Source organism: Lygodium microphyllum, chromosome 3 (genome assembly GCF_053477565.2).
Source record: "Lygodium microphyllum isolate KBCC chromosome 3, Lygodium_microphyllum_v1.1.10, whole genome shotgun sequence".
Taxonomy (NCBI): Eukaryota; Viridiplantae; Streptophyta; class Polypodiopsida; order Schizaeales; family Lygodiaceae; genus Lygodium; species Lygodium microphyllum.
In genome coordinates, this window is record NC_141137.1 from 121,830,089 (window position 1) to 121,843,599 (window position 13,511).

The window sequence follows — 13,511 nt, forward strand, 5'->3', positions numbered from 1 at the left end:
TTCATTGTAAACTTGTGGTATGCACTATCCTATTCCTTTGAAATCCATCATGATACTAAGGAGAGGGAGGACTTTCTTGGTTCTAGCATTTGATATACAAGTGGAAAGAACTGATTGGAACTAATAACCAAACCTCCCTCCTAAATGTAGTCATATAAAAGTTGATTTCTATAGCTTGAAAGGCTATCTTATCTTAAATACTATGTAGGGCACATGCTAATTACTTAAGAATATACTTTTTATCTCAATGATGTATGGCTAGTTCCTCAATTATGTACTTTGTGTCTCAAATATATGTCTCATTAATAGCTTGAAAGGCTATCTTATCTTAAATACTACATAGGGCACACGCTAATTACTTAAGAGTATATTTTTTATTTCAATGATGTATGGTTACTTGCTCAATTATGTACTTTATGTCTCAAATATATACAAGTTCATTGCTCCATCATATTCGAGTTAATTAGAACTATCATTTGAAAAACTTGGGCTATAGATTAACTAATTAATTCACTATTCAACCATAATTTTTGTGAATTTTTATTCGATTCTTTCTTTCAATTTAACATGATTTTTTGTAGTCCCTTAGCTTAGAGACTAGTTAAACATGTCATTATGCATTCTTAGCTATTTTTTAGGGAACCATTCTTTTGTACCAAAGAATATTTCTTTTGTACAAAATATTATTTGGTACGAAAGATTATTTTAGAAAAACATTTTCCCCTCTTAACATCATTTAAATTAATATGTTAATTCCAATATTTGATTATGTATCCTTGTATTATATATCACATCTTTTTAGAGGCCATCATATAATAGTCACGTACTTTTCCTCTTATATGAATTTTGTATTCGTATTAATGTAACTTAGCTTGATGCTATTAGAAAATGAGTACTAGATTTGCTCAAACAAGGCCATCTACATAGGCTCTTATCATGATAAAGCATTGTTACTCACAAAATATTGTGTTATGTTATACTTGATCACATGCTAAATGTTGTGGCTGAATGTTATTTGTAATTTGAATAAGAACTGGGCATTCCTCATGTATAAAGCCACATTATTTACAATGAAGGTATACTGAGTCTTCCATTCTTCAAGAGTATGTTTATTTAGGAATATTGTTATGTCAACTTTGAAGATCAACATGTATCGAGCTACATATTTGATGGATAGTGGTATCACTTGTTTACCAATTCAACATCAAGATCCTTTCCATTGAGATCAATGACACCTTAAATTTTGTGAACTTGTAGAAATGTCATTTCCCAAAATATTACAACATGGCTCATGTTTATGCCATCTCTTGATTAATAGCTAATCATAAGCACTTTTCCACCATGGTTTGGCTCCTAAAATAAGTATAAAACTTTCTTAAATTTTACAAAGAGACATATAGAATTGAATTATACAACGTAATGCACAATAGAACTCTACTTACTTTCAAAAAGAAGCACATGCTAAAAAATGCATATAGCTATGCAAAAAAGAATTTGTTACAATACAAAAGGAGTAGCTTACCAATGTTTTATGAATGGCTTCTTTGACCTCATGGAGAGAAAACTTCTGCCCAGCCAAGGGTGTGAGTACCTTTTTCTCAAGAAACATCATAATATGGCTTCCAAAATTAATAAACTCATTTGTAGACATGGTTTGCATCCAAGTAGGTAACCAAAATCCAGAAATATGGATATTTCGAAAGCATAAATCAGCTATTGGAGCCTCTATGTGGCGACTGGCAAGGCCTCCATATGAAATAATTGTTCCATCATTTCTGACACTCTCTACAATGGCCTATGAAAATAGAAAGGCACATAATATTGATGCAACTTGACCAACACATTTGTTTTGAATATTTTACTTAGCTTTGGCTCTCTTAACATTTTTTATTTTGAAGTAAAACCAAAGACAATATTATATAAAGGCACAAGATTGATCCAAGTTGACCAACTCATCAAATTCAAATATTCAACTTAGCTTTATCTACCTTGACATTTTTCATTTGAAGCGTTTATAATAGTTGAACTTATTTATGGAGTAAAGATACTAAGTATAGTCTATCCCAATAATGCATGCCTTCATCATATAATCTTTTATGATTATACCTTATTCTATCCTAGGTAAGTTCACACAAGTCAAGTGCAAAAGAACCTCAACTTTTTTTTTTTGTGTTCTCTTTATTTATGAGTTATTTACTAACGTACGATCAAATGATTGATATCAATTGAAACCAAGTGCTTGCTTGTAAACAAAGTTTCTATACTTTGCTGAGTAGTTCTTCAAGGAATAATACAACTATATTTCTATTTTCACTAAAGATGGTAATTATACATTTGTTTTATTTTGTAAATGATTTATACTTGGTAAAACCAAAGTGTTTTTTTTCTCAATAAAGTTACTTTATTTTATCTAGTGACTGCTCAAGAAAACTTAACATAGTAAAGAGCCCATGCATTTGTTAAGGTTCTTTCAAGCAAAAGCACATGTAAGAACTTTCAACATTTCCTTATAATGGATTTATCTTATTTGTCTTATCCTTCTCTCCTAGGAAGCACACAAATTTTGTAATACAATGGTGGAGGTAATGTAGTGTCTCATCTTATAGGAAATTTATGAAATAGTGTGGTCAAGTTGTGTCAAAAACTTATTTGGATCCAAGAAAATTATTAAAGTGTTATTTAATAAAATGAAGTTCAAATTTGTACTTATGCAGCTGGTTTTCAAATAACTTTCAAAGTTGAGATTAGATTTAATGATTAAACCAAAAACCCCTTGTGCATAGAATAAGCTTGGTGAGAATTGTTTTCCAAACAACACAAAAGGGGGGTTGTATAACCAATTAATGCATAGCCAATTATTACTTGCAATAAAAGGGAAATTAAGTGGAAGAAGGCTTCAAAAAGTTTGGAAGTGTTGCTAGTGGAAGAAGCACAACATGAAGCCATTAAAAAACAGGGCTCTAAATGTCTTGGGAAAGAATTACAAGGAGTGGAATCTAAAAGACATTATAGTCTATCTATGCAGTTATTCTAAATTATTATTATCCCAAAATTGTTAATTAACATTAAATGCATAATAGTAGTTTTGGGGAAAAACAAACATTGTTAAATTAACATTAAGGTTTGCAAGATGTGTTCTCATTTAATATCAATTAAAATAAACTATCAATAGTAGAAAAAGCATTCTTAAAGAAAACTTTTCAAGGAGCTAAGATAGTTGCATGCTTAAGATTGAGACCGATAAGAATTTTGCAAAAATATCTCAAGTAAGAAAGATAGTAGGGGTTGATAGCACATGAGAGAACATGCCACTTATTCCTCTCAAAAGCATACATTTCCTAATAAATCGAACTTACAAATGTCTAGGGGCTTCCAAGTGATGTTCCCTCATGCAAGTTGTAGGGGAACACCCCCTTGATGCTACTACTAAGGGGTAGGCTGATGAGGGATTAAGGAGGATTGCCAAAACTTGGGAAGCCATGGAACTTAACTTGTTGGCTACAAACAAAGATGATGGAATTGGTATATCATAGATTGAGAAGTATATGCAGTGGAACTTGAAATTGTTTACTTTAAAAAAGAAACTTTGTGCCTAAAGGTCTACCATGGGATACTTGGAATGAGAAAACTAGATATACTTGTGCTTCAAGAGGTTAAATTGGAGCTAAAGGCATATCTAAGATTGTATTCCCTAATGATGCATGCTTTTTCTCTACATGTGCCACAAGGAGAGGTCCAAATTGATTTGGTAGCTACATCTATTTGTGGCCTTCTTTTGTCAACCATAAGAGCCTATAAACGCTAGTCCATTAGTTAGTAGCAAGCTGTCTTCTCAATGACATATCCTTCTCATATGTGACTGGAACATGGCACACAAAGTAGGTAATAGATCACATGCATCTAACTCAATGATGTTAGAGAAATAGAAAAGCTGGAAGGACTTCTACACCACACATGGCATCATTATAAATGTGTTGCACTTGGGTGGTGTGATTGATTCTCATTGCTTTACATCGCACAACCATCACAAAGATGCATCATGGAGGACTACTAGATTGGACCATGGAGAATGGGGACCTAGCACCACGTACCAAGGATAGGATAGTCCCAAATATCATGGCTTATGATTATCCCCCCCCCCCCCCACCATGAAGTGGTCTTTAAAATAGTTGTCTCCTAGACTTCAAAGCATGGCCCATTTGGTTCAACACTTCTTTTACAAATTTTACATAGGCAAAGCTAATTTGAGAATAAATAGGCTAAAGGAAAATTGATCCAAAATTGATCCAAAATTGATCGTCTCCTTAGATTGGAAGGTTGCATTTCAGACTTTACAAGTTTAGCTTTAAAATATTGCAACATCAAGATATATTCCAAAGGAGATATATGGCTGGTGCTTCTAGATTTATAGAATGCATTCTCTTTGCTCTTTTTAGTTATTTCAATGATCCACATACTTATGTGGCTTTACAAGGCATTGCAGACTTCTTTGTAGTTCAAAGAAGACATAGAACTGAAAATCTCAAGGACAACTAAAGGGAAGGTGGCTAATTCATGGAGATGCCCCCACTCCTCATGTTCTTCAACATCTCGTACAATATTTGAAAACTAAGAAGGTTAAAGAGATGGCAATAATGGTTGAAGATGAGAATGGATGTTCTCACTCTAATGACCATGACATTGCTAAGGTATTTGTTTATTAAACAAATACACTTATCCTCTATTTTGGGGCTCCAAATCTTTACCCCTTATTTGAAAGTGGGACTTGGGAGATTCCCAAATTCTCTAATATGGTGTTTTATAATCAATGAATTCACTCTTTGAAGAAAGAGCTAGATTGGCTCATGCAATGTTTAGACCAGAAGTTTAACAACTAGATCCAAATCCTTGTATTTGACTATTACACACCTTGCCTTGGATGAGGAGACTCTTAGAATATCTCTAGAGCTATAGTAATGAGGTAGATTTGTTCATGTAGAAACTTTATTTTGATGCAAAAGGCTAAAACAACAAGAATGGAGAAGCTGTTTAGAGCATACATGTATGAAGTTCTTACTCTTTTGAAAGCCCTTAGTAAGACTAGACGTAGTTTTTAAGGTAGCCTTTAAACTTCTGCCTAGGAATAAGTGAAAAAAAATATGGACATTATTGTAGATTGATGGAATTTTACCACTATTATTCATTTGAAGGTTGAGCTCACCACAAGGTGAGTGATTGCCCCAGAGGTATTGCCTAGCGAGGACTTGATTCCATATCAGGGGAGGCAAACCGTGTGTTGTCCCAACCAATTGGGCTACCACCTCGGGGAAGTTACTATATGTATATCCTCTACATCACGTGAGTTCAATGTCCATTTATAAATATTCTTATTTGTGAATTTTTCTTGAATAAAATATAACCCTTTTCTATTCAATCTATAAATAACCATTTTATATTACACCCTTCTATATGTAAAAAATGTATTTTAAAAATACCTTATTTTGAACCCATGTGATGCACACATATATTCATGAGTAACTTACCCAAGGCTACCACTCATGCATGGGGCAGCAACGTCTCTCTCATTCTAGTTGTGTATTTTTTCGTTGTGTTGTTTTTGAATTTTTCTTTTCCAAGTTACCAACTATATATATATATATATATGTAACTTACACTTTTGGACATCATTTTTTCAATTTGCCTAGTTGCCTAACGTACGACAGTTCGTCGATTAACCTGCATAGACGGCATTATTGTATGCACTGTGTGTTTAGATTACATGATTACCTTGGTGGTGTGGCCTCCAACACTGTCCAAGCCAGCGTAAGCCATCTTGCCACGTGTCAGATCCCGGACCGCTCCGGCCACGTCAGCCACCTCAGACACATCGAGGACAACGTCCGCCCCAAGCGCCTTCAGCTCCTGTGCCTGCTCGCGTCGTCGCACCAGGTTGATGGTCTGCACGAGGAATTCAATCAATAATAATAATAACAATAATTATTATTATAGTAATAATACTAATATTCTTATTACATGCGTATATATGTTCACTGTTTAGTATATTCACAATTCCATTAATACTAATTCGATAATAGCTCACAAAAAGCAATAATACACCCACACTCTCTCTGTCTGTCTGTCTGTCTGTCTCTCTCTCACCTTCACCCCTTGGTCGTGACAGTACTGAATGAACATCCGCCCAAGCACTGATGCCGCTGCAGTTTGCACCACATACTCCCCTTTGGGTACTCCAAGCGCACGAAACATCCCCACCACTAATCATCATCTCGCAACACCCACATGCACACATGAATATAGTGCCCCTCAGCTTCATGAGATTCTATATACTCTGATCAATCAAACGTAAAACTCATACAAACCAAACATGCTTGTAACTTGACGGTAAACACGTATTAGTTCCTTAATTGATCAACATAGCAGCATGTTAATTGTGATCATCCACTCTAATTAGCCCTTTGAGTGGACGGCTTTAATTTGAGCTTTCCATTCATGTAAAGGATTAAATATTGGAGCCAAGCTATCCATACAAAAGGAATCATAAACCAATAATAGAAATTTTGCTTACCTGTCCATGGATTCCCAAAAAACTGCGCAGCAACCTCGTCACTTACAGTGTCTGGGACTGGAAACAAAGACACTGCAGAGATAACGATGTACTCCTGCCACAGCCCCTGGCCTGTCTTGTCTGCATCAAAACTCCATGGGATCACCCTCTGGCCAACCGTCACATTGGTCACATTCACGCCAATCTGCAAAATATAAGACTCCTATCTCATTTACACAGCGTTGACCACATGCAGCAGGAGAGCAGTAAATCCTATATGAAGCAAAAGCTTCTGAACTTAGTGTCTAATGCTATCAGAACTGTTAGATTTAGGATAGTGTGTCTAATGTATATCGGCACTGTTAGATTGATTAGTACTAGCTAAGGATATCAGGACTATTAGATCTAAGACAGTGTCTACATATATCAGCACTGTTTGATTGATTAGAACTAGCTAAGGAAAGATATCAGAACTGAGATCAGATTTAGGATAGTGTCTAGAGATATCAGCACTGTTAGAATGATTAGTCTCCCCAACCACACCTAGCTAGATATGCGATCCCTCCCTTGCAGAAGCTTATGATGCTGGAGTAATTCCCATGTAGGAATTGTAGAGGGAATTTGCCTACAGTTTCTTGTGATTTATGCTGAAGTCACAATGCTTGCCTGGTGTATAACTCCCATGCCCTCTAAACCAGGCACTGCTGGAAATGACTCTGGGCGCCACCCTTGGTAGAAGCCTCGTATCGCTAGTATATCTGCAGGGTTAACGGGTCTGCAAAGAACATGAACCACCACCTGATCTGGCCCAGGACTTGGTATATCTCGTTGCCCTACCACACAAGCTTCCCAAGGCGCAGCCATATCGAACCCAAAAACCTCCACCGCACAGTTCTTCTTCTCCATTGCTTTTGATCAGTTACATGCTTCACAAGGCTCAACCATAAACCATATCAAGCAATTATATAGTGCTAAAACTGCCCCCGCGTGGTTCTCTTCTTCTCTATATTTAAGTTCGTCATTCTATCAAAGTGTAAAGAAACATTGTGTAATCACATTGAAAACGACGTAATTCGACAATACCTAGATCACAAAAGGAGACAAAGACACAAAAACGTATGCATCTTATCCCAAAGAATAACCCTAAGATATGGACCACAATCATTAACATTATTAATCAAGCCTTACCATTGTGCAACTTTTTTCATCATAGTGATGAAAATTGAAGTGGGCTTCAATCTATAAACCAAAATGGACACATCTTGCAAGTATAATGACAAATAGTGAGGAGAATTAGAATGCTTGTTTATGCATGACTTGATAGTAGATACCTCTTTTCTACAGAAATACAAAGTGCATAGATACTTAAGTCAATTACCAAGTAAACCATCATTTGAGAAACCACTAGCTACCAAACTAGTTCCACTAAACTTGGCTCCCCTTGAAGATGATCCATCCAAAGGTAGTGTACCATACCGAGGTGGGTATCCAAAGCCCTTCTATGTGCATAAGGTTCAATTAAGAAAGTTGTATGCTCTAGTTGCTCAAGCTAGGTCAAAAGTAACAATTGTTGACCTCTGCGTATAGCAATAACAAAGCTCTTATTTTGTCAAGAGTTCAACCCACTCATAGTCTTAACTATCTCTCACATAGATAGTTATACCCTACCTCTAAGCTACTAAGCCTCATCTCGTCCATCATCTATGAAATGAGAGAAAGCAAAGCAACACATGAATTTTAGTAGACTCACCACAGTTACCTCTCTACCATTGTAGTTTGAATGGCCAAGAGGGTGTTAACGGTCTCTTGATATAAGGAATACACTTCTCAAGCTATTGTTGCTCCATCTTCATTTTGCATGCTACTATCACTCTAAGTTAAGAGGAGGAGGATGGATGGATATGGAGCTTCTCCAATTGATCCCTTACTAATCACTCACTCATTCCCTCACACACACACACACACACACACACACACACACACACACACACACACACACTCTCTCTCTCTCTCTCTCTCTCTCTCTCTCTCTCTCTCTCTCTCTCTCTCTCTCTCTCTCTCTCTCTCTCTCTCTCAAGTTTTTACCCTTTGAGCTATGGATGAAAGAAGGAAAAAAAAAAGAAACAAAAAGAGAAGAAAGAACTTCTCTCTCAATAGTACCTTACTCTTTTTAACTCTCTCATTTACTTTCTCCCTCACTCTCAAGCTATGGAGGTCAAAATGAGTAGAAGAGAAGATTGAGAAGAAGAGGCTCAAAGTTTGTATACACAAGGGTGCCCTCAACCCTTTCTCTCTTGTGAGACTGGTCCTTCTCTCCTTAACATTGTACTTTGGCCATGGTCTAAATTGTGGAGCCAATCTTTGTAGAATGAATAGGCTACAACCATAACTTCTACAACAGTTGCAAGTCTTCTAAAGTGAGATTTCCAATTTAGGAAAAAAGAAATATAAAGATGGCAAAGATTTTACCTTTTTCTTACATTGTTGGTTTATGAATGATGACAAGTCTTGCATTTTCTTTAGCATCTATGCCCATGATTTGGCTTATTGGTTTTTTCTAATAGTTGCTTTGTGTGGTGTAAGGGCTAGCTTGCTTGGGTTCTTAACACTCACTTTAGCCATGTTAGGTCGTATCCTAGTGGCTATGGTGTTTTTGTCCCATATGTATGAATATCTCAACCTTTAGCCATGGAGAAGTGATAGCCCATCCCAGAAAGGACTTCTATAACATAACCTCAAGAAAACACTCTTACAATTGAAATGGCCCTCTTGTTAAAGCTACTAATCATGAGGGCTCAAAACCAATGGTATGTGAGCATTAACGCCCAATTTCCTCAATCCCACTAAGAACCCCAATCCATTGTCCAAAAGCAAGATTTTGACCTTCAAAACTCTTTTCTTGTTCTAAATGAACAAGTAATAAGTGCCATCTTAACCATCACATACCTAGAATAACACCTTGCCAGTTCCCAAGAGTGTGTTGCACATGTAGGAATATTATTATGACTACACATACCTTTTTCTTTTCAAGAAAACCACACCAATGCAACTGCATAATCAAAAGCCATTGCCTTACCCTAAGAAGACCCACACACACAGGTATCCACAAAAATCACAGTAGTAACAACCTTGTACCACCGCTACAACTCATCATTTATGGGCTAACACCATTGATGATGCCTTACCCACAAAGTCGTAGAACCCATTGCACCCGATCGCATATAGGCCGCATATAGGCCAACCACTATTACTGATTCCCAAAAGAATGCTAGGACAATTGTTAAATTTCATGGAAGCAGGAAGGAGAGCAACACGGAGTGAAGCAACATGCTTACACTCTCTATACTTCTTCTTATTCATTTTGCACACACACATAGTGCATATACAACCTAAGGTCATAAAGACCATTCACACTAGAAGTAACACCGACTTATTTAATACACCTAACTGATCTAGCCAGACTAGCTGTGTCCAGCTCATGTCAGTCAAACACACATGTACGAGCTTGATATTCTAACACTCCCCCTCAAGCTCAAGACAGCATATGTACTCCAAGCAGCTGTCTAAAACCACAAAACTTATCTTTACCCAAGGACTTGGTAAAGATATCCGCTACCTGTTCATCAGTCTTCACATGCATAAGATCAACTCGTCCTGCAAGAACCATCTCTCTGATGAAATGGTAGTGTACCTCTATGTGTTTCGTCCTGGCATGATAGATTGGATTCATAGCCAGGAGTACACTACTTAGATTGTCACATAGCAGCTTCACTGGAGCATCTACATGTATGTCCAAATCAACCATAAGCTTGAGCAGCCATGAAATCTCGCATGCTGCCAATGTAGCACCCCTGTACTCTGCCTCAGTACTTGACAAAGCAACCGTAGGCTGCTTCTTGCTGCTCCAGCTAATCATGCCGCTACCAAGTCCAAATGCATATCCACTCATAGATCTACGATCATATGAGCAACCTACCCAATTTGCATCCATGTATCCAGTCAATATCAAGGGCTTATCTCTGACATAGAACAGCCCATACTCTACAGTGGACTTAACATATCTCATAATGTGTCTAACTGCATCCAAGTGCGGCTTTCTAGGCTTCTGCATAAACTGGCTTATGAGCCCTACAGCATAGCTCAAGTCAGGCCTAGTGATGGTCAAGTAAATCAAGCTGCCAACCATCTGCCTATACATAGTCACATCCTCTACTTCAGCCCCAGTGTTCATGTCTAGCTTGACATTCTGATCAAGAGGTGTATCCAGCGGTTTGCATTCAGCCATGCCATACTTCTTTAGCATCTCTATGGCGTAGTGCTTCTACATCAGCCATAACCCATTGTCAGCTGGAATTACCTCAATGCCTAAGAAATACTTCAGTTCTCCCAGGTCTTCCATGTCAAATTCAGATTTCAGCATCTTCATTGCATGCTGTATGCCCAAGTCATCATCATCAGTGATTATCAAATCATCAACATATATGACCAGCACTACTAAACCGCTGTCAGTCTTCTTTGTAAATAGGCTATGATCAGCCCTACCAATAGCAAAACCCAATCTCTGCAAGTAGTTACTGATCCTAGCATGCCAAGCTCTCGAAGCCTGTTTCAGCCCGTATAATGCCTTTTTCAGCCTGCATACATAATGCTGAAATCAGGGTGCACATACCCTTCCGGCTGAACCATATAGACATCCTTTGCTAGGTCACTGTTAAGAAATGCATTCTTAACATCCATCTGCTGCAATTTCCAGCCTTTAGCAGCAGCCAAGGCAATCACAGTGCATATAGTTGCCATCTTAGCAACTGGGCTGAATGTTTCCTCATAATCAAGTCCATACTGTTGGGCATACCCCTTTGCAACCAGCCTGGCTTTGTATCTCTCCACACTACCATCTGACTTGCATTTGATTTTATAGACCCATTTGCAGCCAATGGTCTTTTTCCCTTCAGGCAGTGGTACTAAATCCCATGTTTTATTTTCAGCAAAGGCATTCATTTCTTCATCCATGGCTACACACCAGTTCTCATCTTTCACTGCTTCAGCATATGTACTTGGTTCTTTGACCTCCATCACTTTTGTCATGTACGCATAATGCTTTGCAGAGTAGCCACTGTATGTCAACCTGTCAACAGGGTATCTTACCCTCTGCAAGCGTCTAAGCTGTGGTGCACTACTTGATTCCCCTCTCTCGTGAGGGGGAATGTACCTGCTCTGCCTTGTGCCAGGCGTATAGACAGTCGGAATACCAAGTTCGCTGTCTAAAGTATCACTAGACTCATAGCCCGAAGTCATTCTGCCAGGTGTCATCATACCAGATGCATCCTCAATAACTTTCTCTTTTCCTTTGCTGTCTAAGACATCATGTCTCCCCCTCACTGACACACCGGTGTCAGTGGACGGTGAGCTCCTCAATCTCCCTGTCCATGGGGATACTGTCTGACTACAAGGTCCTATCATAATAGTACTCTGCTGTAAATCAATTGTAGAGGAAATAGTGGAAGGAGTATCCGTTGGCACTGTAACTGGTGATACATACCAAGAACCCATCTCATCAAAGATAACATCCCTGCTTACCAAAGTCTCCCTGGTAGAGGGATCATAGCATTTGTATGCCTTCTTCTCCTGCGAATATCCAATGAAAACACACTTATGTGCTTTGGGATCCAACTTCTTCCTTTTCTCATCTGGAATATGCACATAAGCAAGACAGCCAAAGACTTTCATGTGACTTACATCCGGCTTATAGCTATACAACTTCTCAAACGGTGTCATATCATGAATGCCTACAGTGGGAGTCCTGTTCAAAATGTATACGGCTGTCATAACAGCCTCTGCCCAATAGTAAAGTGGCATATGCTTTCCATTCATCATAGCCCTAGCAGCTTCCATTAGAATTCTATTCTTCCTTTCAGCTACTCCGTTTTGCTACGGAGTGTAGCTACAGGTGAGCTGCCTACGAATGCCATTTTCAGCCAAGAACCCATCAAATTCATTTGATAAATACTCCCCACCACTATCAGATCTAAAGCAAGAGATGTAGCATTCAAACTCTTTCTCAACCTGTGCTTTAAATTGCTGAAAAACAGCAAAGACCTCATCTTTTGTTTTCAATATGTAAAGCCAGGTATATCGACTGTAGTCGTCAATGAAGGATACATAATATCTAGAACCTCCCATAGATACATTATGAGCTGGCCCCCAAACATCAGAATGCACTAACTGCAATGGACGTGTACTCTGTCGTACATTCCTGATAAATGGCAATCATGACTGCTTATCGAACTAGCAAGCCTCGCATACATGACCAATATCTGAATATTGGAACTTCGGTAACCCTGTAACCAGTTGTTTCTTTTGCATAATTTACAGCCTTTGCAAATTGACATGCCCCACTCTCCTGTGCCATATTTCCAAATCCCTAACAGTGCCAGAACCATGGGCAAACATAGCTGAATTCAGCTCTGGCAAAGAAGCATCAAGAGTAAACATTCTGCCATTCCTGTGACCACGAGCTATCAACTTGCAGCCATTTCCAAATTCTTCAATAAAGCAGCCATGCTTATTGAATCTAACCTGCAAGTTTTGCTCCGTCATTTGACCAACAGATAACAAGTTCTTCGAAATTGAAGGGACATGCAATACATCATGCAAATTTTTCTTTCTGCCATTATGGACCACAAGAGGCACTTTGCCTTTATGCTCAATGCTATGCTGTGTGTCATCACCTGTGCATACATAGCCATGCTTTTCAGCCACCATATCCGTGAACCAATCATCGTGAAGGGTCATGTGATTCGACGCCCCTGAATCAATGTACCACACTGCATCATCAGATGATTTTTCAGCAGCCTTATCTTTGACATACTGCATGGCAAACAGTCTATCACCAGAGTCATCTGCCTGACTGGACGTAGCATAATGTCCATGCTGCTTGCCCTTTTGATTTCCCTGCTTCTTCCAGCAA

At 38.2% G+C, this 13,511-nt stretch overlaps 1 protein-coding gene across 1 annotated transcript; it reads right to left on the minus strand.

Moving 5' to 3' along the window:
* Positions 1 to 1,311: 1,311 nt before the first annotated feature.
* LOC148038837 (uncharacterized) lies at positions 1,312 to 7,450 on the minus strand. The gene is made up of 6 exons (XM_087675285.1): positions 7,211 to 7,450; positions 6,566 to 6,749; positions 6,139 to 6,254; positions 5,767 to 5,937; positions 1,523 to 1,795; positions 1,312 to 1,353 (listed from the first exon to the last, which is right to left on the minus strand). Exons 1-6 carry the CDS (start codon positions 7,448 to 7,450, stop codon positions 1,312 to 1,314), a joined length of 1,026 nt encoding a protein of 341 aa, XP_087531411.1.
* Positions 7,451 to 13,511: the final 6,061 nt, after the last annotated feature.